Source organism: Balaenoptera borealis (assembly GCF_965194805.1).
Source record: "Balaenoptera borealis genome assembly, chromosome: 5".
NCBI lineage: Eukaryota > Metazoa > Chordata > Mammalia > Artiodactyla > Balaenopteridae > Balaenoptera > Balaenoptera borealis.
The window spans coordinates 74452114-74473925 of record NC_138862.1 but is presented as its reverse complement, the minus strand read 5'-3'; the positions used below and the strand labels follow the sequence as shown (position 1 = coordinate 74473925).

The 21812-nt window shown below is 47.4% G+C and overlaps 1 protein-coding gene across 2 annotated transcripts in view; it reads right to left on the bottom strand.

Moving 5' to 3' along the window:
• Positions 1 to 5968, bottom strand: part of LOC309629367 (uncharacterized protein) — a 38408-nt gene extending 32440 nt beyond the window's left edge. The window contains exon 1 of one of the 2 annotated variants that reach the window (XR_014245018.1): positions 604 to 5968. Coding sequence is in view for 1 of the 2 variants with exons in the window: in XM_082393404.1 (XP_082249530.1) it covers positions 2080 to 2091 (12 nt within the window). In the remaining variant the exon portion in view is untranslated. The remainder of the gene's footprint in view (positions 1 to 603) is intronic. The other variant, XM_082393404.1, reaches the window with a different exon arrangement.
• Positions 5969 to 21812: the final 15844 nt, after the last annotated feature.

The window sequence follows — 21812 nt, the reverse complement described above, 5'->3', positions numbered from 1 at the left end:
ACCACCACCTCCACCACCACCATCACCATCACCATACCCTGCACCCCCTCCTCCACGTCCTTCACCACCACTGCCTCTACTCCCACCATGACCATATCCTTCACCTCCTCCTCCACTCCCTCCATTACCTCTCTCACCTTCACCACCAAACCACCTCCTCTACTTTCCCCTTCACTACCTCTATAGCCACTTCATCCTCCATTTCTTCGACACCATCATCACTATGACCACCCAGCTCCTGCACCCCCTCTGCCTTCTCTACCCGCATCTCTTCACACCAACACCAGTACCATCCCTACCACCTCCAGCTCCCCTTCCTCCTCACCACCACCTCCTTTATTGCCTGTACCCCTACACCACCACAAGCAGCTTCACCACTACCTTATCTATAGCATTAAAATAGGTCTCCTACCAAATATGCTTCTGAGATCTTAATGCTTTCAAAGTCAAACAGGCGATCAGTATTTGAATCTATAGCCAGAGTCACTGAGATTCATCTCACATTTGAAATAAACCAGGATTAACTCCCTCTCTTCCTGCTTATTTTGAAACTGCTTATCTGAACACACACACACACACACACACACACATACACATACTCACCATTTCTCTCTCTCTCACCAGAGGACCATAGGTACTCTGAAATGAAGCAGACAATGGTGGCCTTGTTGCAGGAGCCTGATATTAATAGACTATTCCTTTTGATTTCAGCCTGGAAACATTGGCAGCAAACCAACATGAGGAAAGAAGGGCTGTGTAGCAAGAGTTTAAAAAAGAGATGAAGAAAAACCCCAACCCAGCTTTGATCACAGGGGTCTGAAGATGAATTGTGGTCATTTCACAGGTCTGTGGGTGGAGGTTAATGTCATTTTGAAACAAGGAAACTGAGTTAAAAAAAAAAAAAAAAAAAGAAAACCGAGAAGAGGTGCACTTTCTGATGGAACAGGGCCCCCACGCCAGAGGATCAAAGCTGCTCGCTATGCAGAGAATGAAGGATTATTCACTTTCTATTTTTTCACGCCTGCAGCACACATGGGGATCTAATTGGTCAGGATGCGAAATACAGACAGGCAGCCGCAGCAGCAGGGCAGAGCCCGAAGGGGGAGGCGAATGCTTTCTGCAGCTGCAAACCATTAAGGGCAAGCTCACCCCCATGCGCCACTTTAATTGCTCTTCTGTGTGTTTCCTCAGCTCACAGCCACTAATGTCTACTTCCCAGTCTTTCTGATCTCAGAGGTGATGAGCCTGACGGCTGTCAGGCCTGCCGGGGTCAGAGAAGGCGAGAGACAGGTCTCTGGAGAGTGAGGGCGGGACCGCTGGGCTGGAAGAAGCGTGAGCGCCCGGCAGGAACTCGGCAGGCTCTGCCCAGCCTCATACTCGTTCTTGCTCCTTGGGGTCTTGGGGTATAAAGCCAAGGATCTCTCTCGGTGTGGTGTTGTCTTGGTTCTGACCCATTACAGCAGGGAAGACAAAATAAAAAACCCCACCGCTGTGCGGTGTCTGACCTCAGGCCTGTCACTCAACCTCTCCGACCCTTCATTTCCTCGCGTTTGAAATGGGGTGTGTGCCTAACAGCACCCTGAGGATTACATGACGTCGTGAAATGCTCATCAGGGAAGGGAAGTCCCTGTTGGTTGTTATCACCTCCACTGGAAACTTCTCTGCCAGCCTCTTGATCTACTTTAGGGCTGAGTCCCCCAGGTCCTCCTTTCAGCCCTTCTCAGTGCCCCTCACTGGTGAAAGCCGTGCTGACCCTCCAGGTCTGCAGGAGGGCAGAGCCCCCGCCATGCTGAACACCACCTGTCACTCATTCTGGCTCCCGTCTTTCCTCTCTTAGATGTTATCCTTAGCCACATCCTCCTGGCTGGCACTGCCGCCTCCAGTCCTTCCCTGCCTCCCCTTCCCCCCGCCCCCATTTCAACCACCACTGACCTACACATATGAAGCTACAAAATGCAAGCCCAGCCATTCACTTCTCTGCTGAAAACTCTCTGGCAGCTCGCTGTTCTGTTCGTGTGCTGTCCCTTAGCGGGGAATGCCTTCACCCTTTCTTGGTCTGACCCATCCTTTAAGACTCACCTGAATTATCATCTCCTCTAGGTGGCCACCCTCATGCAGGATGATGGCCTCTGCTCAGCGTATTTGTGCGTTCACAGTGCTCTGTCGTTGACCACATTGGATTAGAATCATTGAGTCATTCCTCCGCTTGAAGGTGTCTGTCTCTTCCACTGGAGTGTGAGTTTTTGGGGAACAGGCCTGCATCTTAATTCATCTTTATACTCCCAGCCTGTGGCATGGCTAGCAGAGTGCCTGGAATATAACAGGTACTCGATAAATGTATTTATGGCTTTCAACTGTTATTGATTTGTCTCTCTGCCTAAACGACCCAATTAAGTTGAAAGCATTTGGTGAGATGGAGATGCGTCTGATTCATTTTGTATTCTGCACAATGCCCAGCACACAGCAGAGACTCAAGAAACAGCAGCTAGTTCTGCTGCGTCCGACTTGCTCAGGGCTCTTTCCTCAACATCTAGAACAGAAATTTGCACGCAGGTGCTCAATACATATATTTTGAATGGATATGCAGACTAAAAATTGTCGCTCGCCATCTGGTTCCATAAGAATGAAGTCACCAGTCGCTGCAGCCGTTAACCTTCAACACACCCTGAAAGGAGTTCAGGGCAGAGATCAGGAATGAGGCACTCTGTGCTCTGGGAAAAACTGGCAGAGCAGGCCTTCAGATAGTTAGATCTTTTCAGGGGAAGATTTTATGAGCCCAATTTCTTGCATTTTCTCATATCTAGAAAAGCACTAAAATCATTAACATCTGCTTCTCAAAATTAGCAGTGACCCTGTGCCAACATGTGTGCTTGATTGCACGTCTCCCCCTTCACCAAAATCACATATACACTGATCCCACCCCCACCCCTTTGGAGCAGTTCCTCAGAGCTATCTGAGAGGCTGTCTCCCGGGCTATGGCCCTCATTTTGCCCCAAATAAACTTAACCCACAGCTCTCATGTTGTGCATCTTTTTTCAGTCAACAGATGAATAGTGTGGCATTGTAGGAAAAACACCTGTCCTAGTTAGAAAGCCTGAGTTCTAGTCAGAGGCAACAAACTCAAACTTAATGAGGCCAAAAGAGAACTTCTGATTTTCTCCAAAACTCAACTCCTCACCCCAACTCCCAGCAAACATTCCCCTATCTTGATAAATGATACCAAAGCATCCAGTTACTCAGGCCAAAATCTAGAAGTAATATTTGATTCATCTATTTTCTTCACGTCTCACATGCAATCCACTAACAAGTCCTTCAAGCTCTACTTCCAAAATATATCCAACCTCTGACCATCATCTTTACAGCCACTACCATAATTCAAGCTGCCATCATCTTGACCTTGCAATTGGTCTCCCTGCCCCAACACACACACGCACATAAACACATACACACACACACACCCTTTTCATTTCATCACCTTGATCTTTTTTGCATCACTCCAATACCTTCCCACTTTACTTAGAATAAAATCTAGACTTCTAATCGCAGTCTACAAACCACACACAATGTAGCCCTGCCCCCATCTCTAGATTCCTCTCCTCCTTGCTCATCTCCTTCCAACCACACTGGTCCTTCTACAATTCCTGGAATATTATGGATTATTCTTACTTCAGAACTTATTCCCTCTACCTCAAAATCTCTTCCCCCAATATTCCCACTCTTAGCTCAAATGTCACCACTAGGCCTTCACCAACCCTAGGTGTGATGGTTCATTTTACTTGTGAACTTGACTATGCTACGGGGTGTCCAGATATTTGGTCGAACATTATCCTGGATGTTTCTGTGAGGGTATTTTTGGATGAGATTCACATTTGAATGGGTGGGCCAAGTGAAGCAGAATGCCCTTCCCAATGTGGGTGGCCCTTATCCAATTGCTTGAAGGTCTGAATAGAATGAAAAGGCTGACCTCCACTGGGTAAGAGGGAATTTCCTCCCACCTGACCGCTTAAGCTGGGATATCCGTCTTTTTTCACCTTTGGACTTGAACTGAAGCCTTGGCTCTTCTTGGATTTGGAACCTGCCAGGTTTCAGGAAGGAACTCACATCACCAGCTCTCCTGGTCCTTAGGCCTTCAGACTCAGACTGGAACTACCCCATCAGTTCTGTGGGTTTCCAGCTTGCTGACTGCAGGTCTTGGGACTCTCCAGCCTCCATAATCTCATGAGCAAATTCCCTATAATAAATAAATTATAAAAGTTTTAGAAGAAAAAAATAGGTGTAGATCTTTGCAACCTTGGCCTAGGCAATGGAGTCTTAGATATGATACCAAAAGAATAAATAACCAAAGGAAAAAACAGATAAATTGGACTCCATCAAAATTTAAAACTTTTGTGCATCAAAGGACACTATCAAGAAAGTGAAAAGACAACTCACAGAACAGGAGAAAATATTTGAATTTTCTGTATATATCTGATAAGAAATTTCATCCAGAATATAAAAACAACTTTTAAGTTTAATAATAAAAATTACACAATTTTAAAATAGGCAAAGAATTTGAATAGACATTTCTTCAAAGAAAATATACAGAGGACCAATTAGCACATGAAAAGATGCTTCACACTTACTAGGATGGCTAGTGAAAAGCAAACAAACAGAAATTAATAAGAGATTGCAAAGATATAAAGAAACTGGGAACCTCATACATTGATGGTGGGAATGTAAAATGGCAGTTGCTCAAAAAGTTAAGCAGAGTTACCATACGACCCAGCAATTCCACTCCTAGGTATATCTCCAAGATTACTGAAAATATATGTCCACACAAAAACCTGTACATGAGTGTTCATAGCAACATTATTCATAATAGCAAAAAATAGTGGAAATAGCCAAAATGTCCATCAACTGATGAATGGATAAACAAAATGTGGTACATCTATACAGTAGAATATGATTTGGCCATAAAAAGGAATGAAGTACTGCTACATGCTACAATATGGATGAACCTTGAAAATATGCTAAGTGAAGCCAGACACAAAAGACCATATATTGTATGATTCCATTTACATGAAGTGTTCAGAATAGGTAAATCCATAGAAATAGAAAGTAGATTAGTGGTTGCCAGGGGCTAGAGGGTAGGAGGATTGGGTACAGGATTTATTTGGGGGTTAATAAAAATGCTCTAGAATTAAATAGCAGTGATAGTTGTATAACTGTGAATATACTAAAAACTACTGAATTGTATACTTTAGAAAGTGAATTTGATGGTAGGTGAATTTTATCTCAATAGAGCAGTTATTTAAAAAGTGTTCATTATATTATTGTTTATACTAGTAAAAAGGAAATATTCAAAATGTCGTTTTATAAAAAAGTTGTTATAATGAATCTATTTGACAGAATATTGTACACTCATTCAATTATATCTATAAAATTTTATAATACGATATAGAATGATTATGAAATAATATTAAGTAAGGTATAATCAAACTATTATATATATTTTTAATCATATCACTCTGACTTTTTTTTTAAAGTCTGGATGAAAACCCCAAACTTTTAACAAATGTTGGCTCTAGGTAGTGAGATTTGAAAAATTTATTCTTCTTGTTTCTACTTTTCTGTATTTCCTAAGCTTTCTTTAAATAACGCATATTTTTTTATAATAAAAATATATTTTAAAAATGCCATAACTGTAGTAGTTAGTTACAGTGTCAGAGTTTCAGCTTCCAGGAAGAGAGCAGAGTGCAGCCTGTCCCAGGGAGACAAGCCCAGAGCACCCAGTGGGTGACACACAGCGCTGACATGGATGAGTCCAGACCTGGCTGACCCGGGGCCAGGGCCGGGGCCGGGCAGCATCTTTACAGGCTGGAAGCCTCTTCTTTTCCTGTTTTAAGTGGTGCTCAGTTTTTAGAACCCCATTGTCATTTTGAAAGCGGCATGAACACTCAGGTTCCCAGGCCTGCATCTTTCCTTTGTCTGCGCTCTCCCCTCACTATTTATTTCCTTTTCCATCTCGCAGTGGCCGCCCTTCAGGCAGTGACAACAGCGATGTTGTTACAGGTGTTAGCTCACTCTGGTCTCATTTGCTCTGGCAAGAAGTCTGGTCGGATCAAATGCCCCTGTGGAAACTCAGCTGAATTGTCTTCATTTTCTATCATTTTATTTTAACATCCCAGCAGTCCCCGCCTGTCAGGCTCTCTGCCGGCAATTCAGCCATTCATCAATTTAAAGTATGGCCATACGGCTCTGGACAGCATCCAACCCCACAGAAGAAATCACTTCTTTCCTCTTCATTTCTCTTTCGAAGCAAGAAAGAATCTGCTCATCTGGACACAGGGATACTGACTTTTGAGCCAATTTAGGAAGCTGCTTTTAGGTAATAATACTCAGTATTTCAGTCACAGGCCAAACAATTACCCCATGTAATTACTGGTGCCATCGAGAAACCGGTAAAGTCATCTTTTTATTTAATAGTAATTGTACATATTTATTTAATTAATCATATTTCTCATTTAATAATAATAGTAACATTTATTCCACGACAGGACTTCTCTTGTATTAACTCATATAACTCTCCTTACAGCCCATAGTATCCCCATTTTGTAGATGAGGAAACTGAGGCACAGAGAGTTTCATTGACTTGCTGAAGTTTCCACAGCTGTTATTGGTGAAGGTGGGATTTGACCTCCAGCAGTCTGGGTGTAGGTTCTATGCTCTTAATCGCTGCAATTCTCAGCCTTTCAATGAGAGTCATAGTAGCTTACCACTCGGCCAGGAAAAAGGGTAGCCAGACTAAAGGATTAAGTGAGCATTAGAACTAAATTAAGTACTTTTTCAGGAAGACCAAGTTTTGCTGGAGTCAGGGTGATCTTGCTCCAAGTTGGTTTCATCCCCTAGGAGGAACTCAGTGGCATGCTGTAGGGTGAAGCAGAAAAGAGACAAGGACACAAGTCATCCCTCGTTGGCTAGCCATGCAGGGAAGACAAGATGGTGTCCGACGGGGGACCGCACTGACCACCAGTGGGAAAGCCACTGTTTGCTAGAACGCCTCCACCTTGGAGGAGAGAGACACTGAGCCGCACCAGACAGCCAGTGGGGTACTGGTCCCATTGCAGAGCGTGGGAAAGACACCCTGGAGGACAGCCCCCTGCTGGGCTAGGAGGTGAAGGGTGCCCCTGGGTTGTGCAGTGTGGATTCTTATCTCTAGGTTTTCTGGAAGAAGTGTCTTGTCATCCTGTAGAGGTGGCTGGGGGAAAACTGCCTGAGGCACAAACTCCAGACATTCCTGCCCCCCAACTTCTGGGTATGGCCCCGTCCATAGAGTAGCCAGCTTCTCCTCTGCAAGGGAAGTGGCAGGCTGGTGCCCTGCTTCCATTCCGCTGTGGGTTCTTCTCAAAGAAACCTCATCGGCATCTGTCATTTCACATTTCCAGATTTCTTTCATATTCATAAACATCTACAAATGTTTCTCCTTGCATTGCTGTTTTTCAAAAAGAATCAAAGGCACGGTTTCCCAACCTTCTCTAACCCAATACTGTGCCAGGCTTTCTCACCTAACCTTCTCTGCATCTTGAATAGACCAAGCCCCCTCAGGTGGGGCTTTACTTTCTATGGTTTGTATGTATAACTAAATCAGCAAATGTACTTTTTCACACTCTACTTGCCCTCACCCACTCACTCTGAGGCAGAAATCACTGCTAGGTCATTTTTGCCATGGTGTGATCTTCAGACACCCAAGACTCTCCCCCTGGATACTCTCTGTCTGTTCCCACCATACCTAGTCTGGAATATTCCACAGTTCAGAGTTAGTTGAGGCCCAATGAAAAGTAGTAGCACATACAAGCCAGCCTAGCTGGTCTCATTTTACAAACATCACGTCATTTATCAAAGTGTTTTGGATGGGTCCCGAAGTACCAGTGAGGGAAGACTTGGAAGGGCCCCATGTTTCGTTTAATGCTCTGTTGTCACTGTCTTGAAGTTCTTGATAATTTTTGAACAAGTGACCCCACATTTTGGATTTCGCAATGAACCCCGCAAGTCATGTAGCTGGCCCTGCCACTGCCTGCTGCTGCCATTCTCCTCGGCCCCCTCACCACCCCAGCCGCAGGCCGACGATCCATGTCTCTGGAACAGAGAGGTTTGGCTCCCAGCAGAACTTTGAGGTCTGGTTCTTGAAGCTGTCACATGATATATTATTGGTTCCCGTTTCTGGTGAGGAGCCTTAAACAAGAGGCCTCCTTGAAAGATACAAAGATCATTACCCCGGTTCTGCAGGTGAAACAGAAAGACTCGCGGTTTAGGCACAGCCCCAGGGCTAGGTAGGAAGAGCTCCAACTCTAGGACCAAATTGCTTTTATCAGGTGGGGTGAGGGGTGGGTATCCTGTAAAGTGGTCAAAAAAATACCAGTGCCGAACAGATTGTCTTTATAGGAAAACATCGCTGTAGTCCTCTAGCATCAAGAGAAAGGCAAGGGCTCCAGGCAGATGGGCCATGTCCCCTAATCTAGCCTGCAAAGTACTGCCTAACAAGGGAGCCTAATTCTTATGTCTACAAGGGGACCTTGAGATGAGGAATCTGGATGTGAGCAGCTGTCCCAGAGGCAAACTCCCTAAAAGATAAAAGAAGAATTTGTAGTTGACACGCTATTTTGAGATCACAAAGGGTCAATCAGAGTGAGAAGGCAGCGTTTCACCATGTGTTGATGATACAGGCCTGGAAAGTCCCTAAGTCAAGCACTCCTGGAGATAGGACTGTTCTCTCTGGCAAACACCATGGTGAGATTTGGGGTAGGTGATTTAATCTCTCTGGGGCTGGTTCCCCTTTTCTAAATGATAATACTTTTAGTACTGACTGCACAGCATTGTTGAGAAGAATAAAGTAGGTTTTATATTAAAAGCAATCAAAACAGTGCCTGGCATACTGTAAACACTCAAGAAGTAATAGTTACTATTAAGATGAAGGGGAACCTTCTAACTAAACAGTGGATACAGGTAAAGACCTTGAGTTTTCTAGATGTTGTCTTGAGCCATTTCCTTCTCAGTTTTGCCCCCATTAGATCCCAGCGTCCCTACTCCTAGGACACATTCTTTCAAGATGGCATCCCAGATACTGGGAAGAAGAGAGACCAATAGCTGGGGGACTGGATGGAGGAAAAGGATACTACTCATGAAGGGCCCTTGCTGGAAAAACAAACAAACAAACAAAAAACAAAAACCCAGGAAACTGAATCTGGGCAGCCCTCTAGACAAAACAACCAATTTACAGAAAATCTAGGAGACAGAAGGACCTTAACCATAGACAAACCACAGGGGTGCATTCAGCAAAATCCATACTGTGGTGACCTCTATAGGGCAAGTGACCTGGTTTCTTCAAACAACGATAATGATCAAACAAAATGTAAGAAAAAAAAATGGAGACGGAAACGTATAGATTTTAAAAATCTCGAGGGACCTATCACCCAATTACAATATATGAACCTTATTTGTATCCTAATTCAAATAAATTTTTTGAGTAGTTGATGATATGACTATTAAAAATTTTTAGGTGACAATGGTTTTAAGGTTAAGGTTTTTGGAAGAATCTCTATCTTGTGGAAACACAAAATGAAATACATATACACAACGTATCTGGGATTTGTTTCAGAGTAGATCAGGGAGAGGAGGGGATGAAGATGAAGCAAATTGGCCATGAACTGGTAATTAATAAAGCTGGGTAGTGAGAATTCATGTGATTTTATTCTGATATTCTTTTTACTTTATATATGTTGAAATATTCTACAAAAGAAAGGAAAAGAAAACCTAGTTGCATGTGTGGGTTTGGTGATGAGACGCTTCCCTGAGGAAGGATTCTGTCCAGGTGGCCTGTCGTCATGGGAAGGTTTGAGGAGCTACTTATCTCTCTTTGCCTCGGTTTTCTCATCTGTCAAATGGGGATGGGATAATTGCACACTCCTCGTGGGGCTGCTGTGGATATTGAATGACTACATAGATGTAAAGCAATTACAACAGGGCCTGTCATGGGGTAAGTGCCATACAACATTTGCTATTATTACAGCATATTTAGCTTCCTGCAGTACCTCATGGCATCAACCAAAACTAAATCTCTACAGAACTTCACAGCTCACAAAGCACCTTCACAGACACCACCTCATTTGAGCTTCACAATAGCCCTTGGAGATAAATACTAGTCTTATTCCCATTGGGCAGATGGGAAAACTAAGGCTCAGTCCATCGTGATGAAGCCAGTTAGTGGCCAAACCTGCACCAGGGTCAGGTGTTCTGACCCCTTCCCAAGTCCTCTCCCGGGTACCAAGGCTGTCTTTAGGGATGAGTCAGAGGCTAAAATTAGATCCTCAAAAACTCGATTTTGTCTCTTTTGCACTTTGTGACCAGCACCCCCTTCCCCTGGCCGGGGAATGCTAACTGTACTCATACGGAGCCAAGGCCCCGGCCTCGGCAGGAGGAGGGCATTGCGTACAGGCAGCCCTTCTGTCTAGAGTTTTGCCCAGCCAGGCCTCCCTCCTGTGGCCCAGGAGCTCGTCACAGCTAAACGTGGGGTGGGCCTGGGCATGTGGCTGCCAGCAGAGTTGAGGAGACACAGCAGACAGAAGCCATAACTCACGAAGGAGGCGCCCTCCAGCCCTCAGCGGGGTGAGGGGCACACAGGTGGGTCCCCAGATACAAGCCCAGGATTTCAAAACTAGCTTCTCTCAGAGGGGGAGGCCCTTGGGCAGCAGTGTGGTTGTCCCTCATGGTCATTTCTTCCTGAGAACAGGCCTGGGGGCTGTGGGCTCTTCGAATGTACATGAATAATAATCACAAAACCTACCATTTTTTGAAAGCTAGGCACTGCGCCAAGCACGACAGACATATTTCTCATTCAGACAATCCTCAGTCACAGTATACTGCGAAGCAGGTATTGGTTTGTATTCGAACGACACAGAAGTTTAGGACGTGAGCCATGGAAGTCTCCGTCCACATCCCAGTCCCGACCCCGCCCTCCAGAGGCGGGCCTTGTGTGCAGTCTGTGCATTCTTCCAGACACTAGTCTGAATTTCGTCAGTGTTATATATACACACCCACTGGGTGCGTACACGCGCGCACACACACAACACAGCTTGCTTGCTTTTATGAAAATAGGATCATACCTTATTCAGCAACTTGCTTGTTTCACATATTCATCTATCCTTTTCTAATCCCGTACATACGAATATGTGAGAGGCTGTTGCCCCAGAATCATACCCCTGACCCTCCCTCAAATAGAAACCAGTTATTCTTACCTAAGTTTCGGGAGGAAGTTGCAAGAAGTAGAAAACAAGAACAGGTCAGAACCAACTAGGCCCAAGATGGTGGAGGATTTGACTTCCAGTAGACCTTGAGCCTCATTACACGCTCACTGTAATAATACATTAGCAACCAAATGACACACCCACCAGCACCATGACAGTTAACAGTTGCCATGACAGCAACAGGAAAAGCCCATACAAGGACTGAAAAGGAGAGCTGCAACAGTTCTGGGTCCAAACCACACCCCTGTTCTCGGATAATTCATGAATATTCCTCCCACTCTTTTTAATTCCCTCCCTTTTACCTCGACCGTCCTATATATTTGGCGTCTCCGCCAGAATTGGGTTGAGAAGTTGCTTTGTGAACTTACATTCCGTATTCTCCATTCTTTGCCCGTTGAATAAAGCTTGTGCTGTTCCAGTCTCAGCATTGGTTTCGTTGTTACTGGCTACGTGAATACGATCGGAAAAAGAACCTCCCTGGCCAGGACAGGGGGTCTCGGCCCGGGCTAGGACCCCAACGCAGGTCCAGTTGACCAGCTCGGTGACAAGACCATAAGGAAATCTGGAATAAGCAAAAATTATTACTGGGTATCTCTAAGAGAAAAGTACATATTGTTTAGAGCACACCCTTCCGAGCTATCTTGATTCCAGCCTCTAAGCTCCTTCTGCAGCTCTATAAGTTGTAGGGAACTGAGGATACACAGGGATTCTTGACTGTGGACACACAAACGAGCTGGGCAGCCCCTATTCCCTGTGTAAAAAGCCAGTTCACTGTGTCCATTTGAAAATGCATTTCAAGCTTTCTGATCTACACGTGTCTGTTTTTAGGATTCTCCCTTGAACCAACTGTAACATCTCTCTAGTTCACTCATTAACAATAGATTCAATAAAATCATTCACACGTGTTCATTTGTTATCTGAGGGATGTGATTTTACCTTCTTTGAAGACCCTCTGGTAGCAACAGGCATGACTTTTCTCTATTGTAGAGATGGGGAGATTGAGACTTGGAAAGGTTAGCAAACCGCTCCAGGTAACACCATTGGTGAAGAGCAGAGTTTGGATTCAAACGCAGGTCGGCCTGCCCCCGCCTACTCCCCGCCCCAGTTACCATGCCATCCTGCCTGGATAATTTTAAAGGAATGGGCACTAGCTTTCTGTCAGGTACTAGTCTAGATATTTTAGCTATGTTAATTCATTTAACCCTCCCCTTAGCCTCTGAAGTGAGCGTGAGCCTTGCTATCCGCACCTTACAAAAGATCAAACTGCACAGAGAGGTCAGGGAGTCAAAAGGGGATGCAGAGCCCGGCCCCGAAGCTGATGCCTCTCTTTTCCTCCATCTGTGATTTGGTAAACTGAAGCCACCTTGGTTAGTCATGTGGATGGTTATCTGTAAGGTACCAATGCCAAGAAACTTCAGTCTTGAAAGGAGCTTGAGGGAGTGTATTCATTTCCCGGGACTAAGTGCCACAAACGGGGCACCTAAAAACAATGGAAATTTATTCTCTCTCAGTTTTGGAGTCTAGAAGTCTGAGATGAAGGTGTGCGCAGGGCCACGCTCCCTCTGACACCTCTAGAGGAGAACCCTTCCTGTCTCTGATAGCTCCTGGTGTTCGCTGGCAATCCTTCGTGCTCCTTGGCTTAGAGATGCATCTTTCCCATCTCTGCCTTTACATGGCATTCTCCTTGCATGTCTGTGTCTTCATATCCTCTTCCCTCTGTGCCTGCCTGCCTGCATCCAAATTTCCCTTTTTACAAGGACACCAGTTATATTGAATTAGGGCCCACCCAAAGACCTCACTTTAACTTTGTTAAATCTGCAAAGACCCCATTTCCAAATAAGGTCGCATTCTGAGGTACTGAGTGTTAAGACTTCAGTGTTTCTTTTTGGGGTGTTGGTGGGGAGACACAATTCAACCCATAATGGGCAGCATACTGAAGTTCAACCTTTCCCAAAGTGTGCTCCTGCTGTGCTCTTCTCAAAGAAGCTCTGTAGAGAAAAGGCTCCTGTGGTCTCGAACATCGGGAAAACTCTGCTCCCTGCCTGCTAGATGCCATGGTGGTGAATCCCAGAGGTCATTAGTGTGCAAACATCCTTAAAAGAGCTGCAGAAAGAAGCCTGTTGACTTTGCTTAAGTTGGCATTTCCCAAACTTATTCAAGCACAGAAGTTCTGGGGTGTCATTGTTGTGTTAATAGTGTTCCATGGAACATACTTCGGGAAACTCATAAGACTAGAGCATGAAACCAGAGAGGCCTAGACTTGCATCGTGACCCTGCTAGTACTGAGTATGTGACCTTGGGCAATTTATTTTCCTCTCTGAGTCTCAGTTTCATCTGTAAAATGGAAGTGAGAATTCCTAATTAATTACTTAGGGTGGGTTCGCTGCTATAACAAACAGACCCCCAATAGTATAATGGCTTGGAAACGATAGGATATAAGTTAACATCTTGCTCAGGACTGGGCAGGGAACATACTGGCTGAGCAGTCTTTCTTCACACAGGCATTCAGACCCCCAGGCTGACAGATGTTCTGTCATTTTACGTCTGTGGCTTCCCAGGTCATCCTGGGGGTTGCCCCTATTTCATCCAGGCAGAAGGGGGTAAAGTTTAGAGAGGGCTTCCTGGGAGGTTTTTATGGGCTAGGCTCTGTAGTGGAGCAACTCACTTCTGCCCACAAACCATTGGTCAGAACTCAGTCCTCTGGCTGCAACTAGCTGTAAAGGGGGCTGGAAAGTGTGGTCCATGAATGAGCAGCTACTTCCCAACAAGAACTCAACCCTAAAGAAAGGGAAGCAGGGACTTCTGGTTGAAGGTTAGCCATCTCTGCCACACTTACCCTGCCGGTGTGTTCTGAGGATTAAATGAGGCTTTTGACATAGGCAAAGTCTTAAGCATCCCAGACAACTAAATAAATGGCAACCATTTAAAAAGGAAAAAGATATGAAAGGGAAGTGCCTTGAGGGATGAAATCAGAGGCAGGCCCCCGGGCACGGCAGATGTGTGGGCCCCATCCTCCTCTTTCTTCTTCCCAGGGCATCCTGGTGGCCTCTGTCTGGTGTGTGGCGGGGAAAGGGGAGCACAAGTCCTCAGGGTGTCGTTCAGCCCAGAGCAGCTTCTCCCCCTCCCACTTCCTTCCCAGCCAGATGGGGCAGCGTGTGCTCCAGAGTCTTGACAGCCTCACGGCTTCCCGCCGGTGGCCCCCAGGACTGCAAATTCCACCTTCCCGCAGTTGCAGAGCCAGCTGAGGGATGGGCAGCACGCCAGGCCCCCTCAGCAGCCCCTGGAGCACACGCCAGTTGCAGACTCTCAGGATGCTGGAGGGAAGAGGCGGGGCTCTCACCAGATCACCATGACCACAGCCTCCCTAGCAAAGGCCTCCAGATGCCTGACAACCCATGGTTTCCTCTCACTCCTGGCTTCCCCAGCTACCTGGCACAGGTGAGAATCATCTCTAGACCTCCAGATCTCTGGCCTCCATTGTTCCGCAAGGGGGCATAAGGGGTCAGTAGAGCAAACCCTCTGCCTTCCAAAAGAATTCATGCTTTAAGTCCATATTAATGATTAAGACAACTGCACCTCAAATGACATCCCCAACCTCTCAACACAAACACAGTTCCAACAGATGTCTCCCAGCAGCCCCCTCCCCACCTTTCTCGCCTGTAAATAAGCTTTCAGAGCTGCCATCAATGTATACATACAGCTCTGCTCCTGACTCTTCTCGCTGAGCTTTGTATACACTTTCCCATGGATCTGGGTCATCCTGGTGTTGAGTATTTCACAGGACTGCAAAATACACGGAAGACATATTTTGTTTTAGAATCTTAACACCCAGACCATCTGGGTGACACTCCAACAACTGGAGAGATTCTGGCTGATGCTGCAAATCCCCAAATCCAAGCCCCCTTGCAAACAGAAAATGCTGTGTTTTGCATCTGTACATACACACATGGGTTTTCTCCAGTACAGTGGACTATGGGGTGTGACAGTTAGTGATTTCTTCCCTGGAAGTGGCATGACCTGCAGGAGTTACCGTTGGCTGGAGTTGCGAGTACAGCCCAAATTTATTGGTTTTGATCCCCTCGCCATTCCCTGCGTAAATTAAAATGTGACATTATTACACCCTGCAACAGCCCACTGGCGACCTTTAGCACTCTCCCCCCTCCACAGCCATTATTCAGCATAATTCGACTGGTTTGAGGCAAGTTGGGAGAGTGGGGAGGGCTGGGTGGGGACAGGGGAAGGCAGAGTCCAAATTAGAAACAGATTTAAAGAGCATTTGCAGGGAATTAGGCAGCGGGCCAGGAGTGCTTGCTGGCAGCATGTGGAGCCCCTCTTTAGGGACTGTCAGCTCCTCCTAGGTTTCCACAGCGGATGTTTCCCGGCCAGAACGCAGCTGGGTTTCAGTTGTCAAACCCTCAGCCAAGACATCTGAGAAGGGGGTGAGTGCCTGCGTGCACGCGCGTGTACGAGCTCAGGCCACGTTCACACGCGCCCGCGACCCCGAGGCTGCCCCCTGCGCGGTTCCACACATAAACACCTGCAAAGGTACACCCTGAACCGTACACGCACCCCTCGACATGCAGAGGCATGGACAGACACAGGTGCACACGGAGAAAACCAGGAGAGGCACGCTTACACGTGCACACACACAGACTTGGGCTGTGCCCCAGCCCACACTTTCTAAGAGGATTTCCGGAGCAGGTATCTCAGTCCACATCACCACCCCGCAAGGCTAGCTGTGTGACCTTGGGTTAGCCCTTCAACCTCTCTGAACTTCTGTGTCTTCAACTATGAAGTGTAAATAATGGCAGTTGTGATGATTGAAATGAGATAATAAAGGTGAACACCCAGGAAAACAGATGTGAGAAATAGTGAGGGGATGGCAGTGGTGGTAGCAGTGAAGATAACTAACCTTTGCTTCACATCCTTTCTAGAGGAGACATGAAGCACTTTGCTGACTTGATTCCTATCTCAATAAAAGGGGTGTGAGGCCCTTTCCATCACATGGGGAGAGCAAGGGCCCCTGTGGCCGAGGACAGGCACGTGCAGACAGCTCCCATGGTCACAGCTCTGTGGGCACGGGGCCCAGCAGGCTGGCTGCCCCCCGGGTGCCTGGGGCATGTCTAACAGGGCACTGAGGCCGGCAACTCTGCTCTGCACCCCCCTCCCTCCCTCCCTACACCTCCTGCTCCCCTGCTGTTCCTGCCAGGACATCTCCTCCTCCACCCACACTCTTGGTGACAAATGTCTCCCCTTTTCCCCTCTCCCTCCCTCACCTTAGGGGCTTCCCTCCACTCATCCCAACTCCCAGAGCCCTGCTCCTCCTTGAGTCTCTCCAGCTTCTGATCAATCCAAGGGAACCACCTGCCCTTTCCTGGGAACCTACTATGCACCAACAAGCCCTTGTTGTGGGCGCTGCGGGGATGGCGGAGGGTGGTCAGATAGGACTTAGATGTCACCCCTGCCTGGGGATTCACAGCCCAGTGAGGGGATCAGCCTAGCACAAAACACTACAGGAGACTTGGTCAGAAAACGCCAGAACAGGGCACGAGTTCTGGATAGGCCCTGGGAGGTCAGAACCAGCAAAGCACATCCTACTGTGCAGGTCAGGACACTGAACAAAGCACCCCAATACGGGGCAAGAACCAGGATGGGTGATGCCAGTGCCCAGATACAAACTTCCAGTGGAGCTGGTCCCGAGGTTCTTGGACGCGCATCAGAGTGACCGGTGCCAAAACCCGGAGGGACGGGGTGAGGGGGAGACACGAGGGTGGCAAGGGGTTAGGTGGGGAAGCAGGAACTTCTAGATCTTCATTTAGTCAACAAATATGTGAGGAGCCCCTCCCGTGTGCTGAGTGCTGGGAATGCAATGACTAGTAAAACACAGATGCTGCTTCATGGAACTAAGTGTCAAGTGAGAACAACTGATACACAAACAGGCGATGCCAGGGCCGTGGGATACGCGCACTATAGGAATGGGCTGCGTGTGCGGTGCTCTGAAGCACAGAGAAGCCATCTCATTCACACGGGAGGATAAGAGAAGGCTTCCGGGAGAGGTGGATGGACAGGGAGCCAAAAGGAGTTCAGGACGGGTGCCAGGAGTGAGGGGAGAGATGAGCCTAGACAGATCCCCATGGACGGTCTACACTGGCTCACTCACTTTCGCTCACTGATTCAACAAATATTGTGAGCAACCACTTGACAGGTCCTATGCCGGGAGCTGAAGCTGCAATGGTGAGCGAGACAGACACAGGTGGTTGAACCAACGTTGTTAACGGTGGAAATGGAGAGAAATCAATAGCTTTGAGAGAGCGAGAATCAACTTTAATTGGATGATGGGATGGGGAGGGAAGGATCTAAGCTGATTGTCAGGTTTCTAGCTGGGGGCTGAGTAGAGGAGGAGCCCTTCCCTGTCAGAGAGGGTCACACAAATGGAAGTGGGTTGAGCAGTCTGCTTCCGTCTTGCCTGTTTGCAGGGCCAATGGGACAGTGGCAATATCCAGCATCTAAGCTGGGCTGCGCGGTGAGAGCTGGTGACGATCCAGACTGGAGTAGAACCCCAGCTGAAGACACAGGGAGCATCCGAGAAGGTGTCAAGAGATTAGCCAGCTGCCTGAGCCCCAGCTCAGAAGAGTGGAGTTTTGGATAAAGTTCTGGTCCTAGAGGGGAACTGGCGGACTAAAGGCAAAACGTCAGCTTCGTCCAGGTGCTTCAGATACCGGAATTGTGGTAGCAACACAAAGGTCAGCGCCCTTCTGCTGGTGGACAGGCCAGACCCGGCTGCCCGAGCCCTCTGGAGGAAGCTGGGAAGGAGCCACCAGCACTCACGTGGTAACACTCGTGTTAGGTCTGCCCCCCCATAGCACTCAGCACAGAGCTGGGCAGACAGTAAGTGCTCAAGAAATACTCTCCTAGGAGCACGTTGGACGCTCTGCAGAAAGCAGGAGACTCGCGATGGTGAATGCAGCTCTGGGCCTCCGGTGGGCCCTGAGTTCTCTTTGCATTGAATTGGAGCTGCCGGCCCCTTTGGCTGCATTAGGAGAAAGTCCCATTTGCTTAATATCCCCCGTAAAGATGACAGCTTTCAGTGCCAACCTTTACCCTTCTGGAGCACAGGTCAGAGACTTAAAGCGTCCGCTCTTTGAAATCCCAGACATTAGCCCTACAACTGGGTTCCCTAAAATGCTGCCATTCTGATGAAGTCCAGGCTGACTGTTTAACACAAATACTCAGACAGCACAAATAGGGCTGAAGTTTAGGGCCTGGAATAAAGGAGAATAAACAGCCAATCAAAGATGGAAAGAGAATTTTCAACGCTAAAGCTTATCCCCTTAAGATGAGTCTCCTCTGAAGAGGTAAGTTTCAAAAGTTTATGCCCAAGAAAGGCTGTTTCATCAGCAAATAAGACAATGTGGGGCTTCCCTGGTGGCGCAGTGGTTGGGAGTCTGCCTGCCAATGCAGGGGACACGGGTTCGAGCCCTGGTCTGGGAAGATCCCACATGCCGTGGAGCAACTAGGCCCGTGAGCCACAACTACTGAGCCTGCGCGTCTGGAGCTTGTTCTCCGCAACAAGAGAGGTCGCGATAGTGAGAGGCCCGTGCACCGCGATGAAGAGTGGCCCCCGCTTGCCACAACTGGAGAGAGCCCTCGCACAGAAACGAAGACCCAACACAGCCAAAAAATAAATAAATAAATAATAAAAATAAAGGAATTCCTTAAAAAAAAGAATGAGGATGGTGTTGCTGGTTCACCCAAAACATTCAAGAGAAGCTAACATTTCTTAATTCTTAAATACTGTCAGCTAATTAAGACTTAAAACACTGCAGGACCAAATTAAAAAAAAAAAAAAGACAACGTGCAAGGCCAGCCTGGAGTGATTCGATTCGAATTTTTTTCCTGCTAAAAAGTGTCGGAAGCTCACCATCTGGGAGAGATCTCACCCAGCTGCACTACCGGACAGAGGTTGGGACAGTCAGCAGCGGGAGGCCTGTTTAATAGCACACTACCCGCACATGATGGGGGTGACCTGCGCCGACGCTGTGGTCTGAGCCTCCCAGGCAACTCACCACAGCACCAGGCACCTGGGCCAGAGCCCTTCCTGTAATCTCAGGCCCATCGTTAGTGACGTGGCTCCCTCAGCTCAGCTGATCCCTAAGGTTGGAGAAGAGGTAGCTGAGAGGGAGGGCCTTGCCCGAGATCCCCAGCTCAATGACAGCAAAGCTGAGGCAAGAACACAGGAATCTGGCTCCAGCTCTGAAGCTGCTCCTCAGATGTGCTGTGAACATGAACTCGGAGCAAACTCAGCCTCATCTGCCTGTACTTCTCTTCATATGAAAACCATCTTCTTGTCATGTCTATTACTCTCCAAGAAATAGATTTATCTAGAATCAGTGATTATAATGCATTTTGCATATACAAAAAGGATATGAGAGAAATGCCAATATACAGAGACATGGATCCAATCAAGTAAGTATATCATACTTCTGGTTCACAGCTAGTGAAACCTGGGCTCAAAAAAATTTATGTTATGATAAAAATTGATTTTGTAATATATACTCCATTGACTACATCACGGATGATTTGCTTTTTTTTTATTTTAGGAGGAACGGATTGGATTGGATTGGATTTATTTTTAAAATTTTTATTTGTATTTATTTATTTGGTTGCGTTGGGTCTTCGTTGCTGCATGTGGGCTTTCTCTAGTTGCATCGAGTGGGGGCTACTCTTCCTTGTGGTGCACGGGCTTCTCATTGCAGTGGTTTCTCTTGTTGCGGAGCTCGGGCTTTTAGGCCTGTGGGCTTCAGCAGTTGCAGCACGTGGGCTCAGTAGTTGTGGTGAGCGGACTTTAGAGCACAGCCTCAGTAGTTGTGGCGCACTGGCTTTGTTGCTCCGTGGCATGTGGGATCTTCCTGGACCAGGGCTCGAACCCATGTCCCCTGCATTGGCAGGTGGATTCTTAACCACTGCGCCACCAGGGAAGTCCCGGATGATCTGTTTTTAAAGGTATTTTCAGAAAAATAAGTTCTTTTCTTATCACATACTTGGAGTTTGAAATAGATTTGCATTAATATATTAAACTTAATATGTTGCACTTAATGAACAATAAAGTAAGTGGGAAAAGTATGAAAAAAACAAATCGCAAAAATATCTCCTCATCTCTACCCAGATGCTGGGTCAGAAAGATCTCTGTTAGAACCTGAGAGGACCTGTGGTTGTCATGGAGATATAAAATGCAAGGAAAACATAAACAACTAAGAAAGAGACTGAATGTGGCAGATCCTAGGACTAAAGTGAGCAGTCTGGGCTCGTATCACATGCCTGAGGGGCGTGTGGTCCCCGATGGCCCGAGAATAGAACCAGCCCCCAGCGGGATGGGAGTGGGCCGTGGACTTCCTGCCGTTTGGTCAGACAGACTGCCTTCCTGAATTACTAGGTCTAGGAAGCGGTGGTGACAGGGTGGGGGTGAGGTGGAGAAGCTACACGTGTCCCGGACAACACCCACACGGCCCTCTTCCTCGCTGCCGCCTCATTTCCCCTCTTACAGACCACTTACCTCATCTGCAACACGCCCAGATGGTATCTGGGAGCTCTAACGGCTCTGAAATCCCACAATTCTAGAATTCAGACACAACACCAGTTGGTAAGAGACAGGCAAAATCCCACCCCCGAAAACCAGTGCTTGATGTCATAGGAGATACACCGAGTGTGGGATCGAGGACTCAGACAATAGCTGCTCTGCGCTGAGCACGGGGCATGCACTCAGCCAGGTGATGTGCCTTTCCGTGCACGGTCACGGTTCGTGCCCACGTGGGCATTGCTAGCACCGGTGGGGAGACGCAGCTTACACAGGTTGGTCCACCAGGTGTCTATAATCCGTAACCCCCTGTCTCTCTCCACCTCAGCACGCTGGACACTGGCTTACACTGGAGGTGTAAGCCCAGGTGAACCTAACCTTTATCCCCACACACCCCCTGACTGGGCATTGCTAGCACCGGGAGAAACACACCCTCACCTCCCTTCTCCCCAGAGAAGGAGGCTTCATCTAACGGGTAAGTTTGGGAGAAGAACCTGTGCCTGCAGGGGGCAGCTTTCTGGGCTGGGCCAAGATATCCAAAAGATCATCATTTCTATATGTGCTCAAAAGCCACACGTGGCTAGTGGCTCCTGTGTTGGACAGTACAGTCTTAGAGGCTAACCAACTGACCTCCTATGTCCTGGCTTGGAGACTTCCAGGGGAGGACAGGTCCCCACCTTTGGAATCACTCTAGTTACTTGGTGGGCACCTCTGGTTGCTAGAAACGTCTTCACATCAAACTGAAATCTGCCTCCTTATAATTTCCCACTTCTCAATTCTAGCCATGCCCCCCGGACTACCTCACCCTGTTGACAGCTCCAATATTCGGAGACAGGAGAATACACTCTCCTAGTTCTCCACAGCCTGGCTCTTCTCAGGGTTAAACGGCCCCTGTTACTTCCACTGTGTCTCACATGAACCTGGGCCTCGGCCTGTCACGGGCTCATCCTCCACTGGAC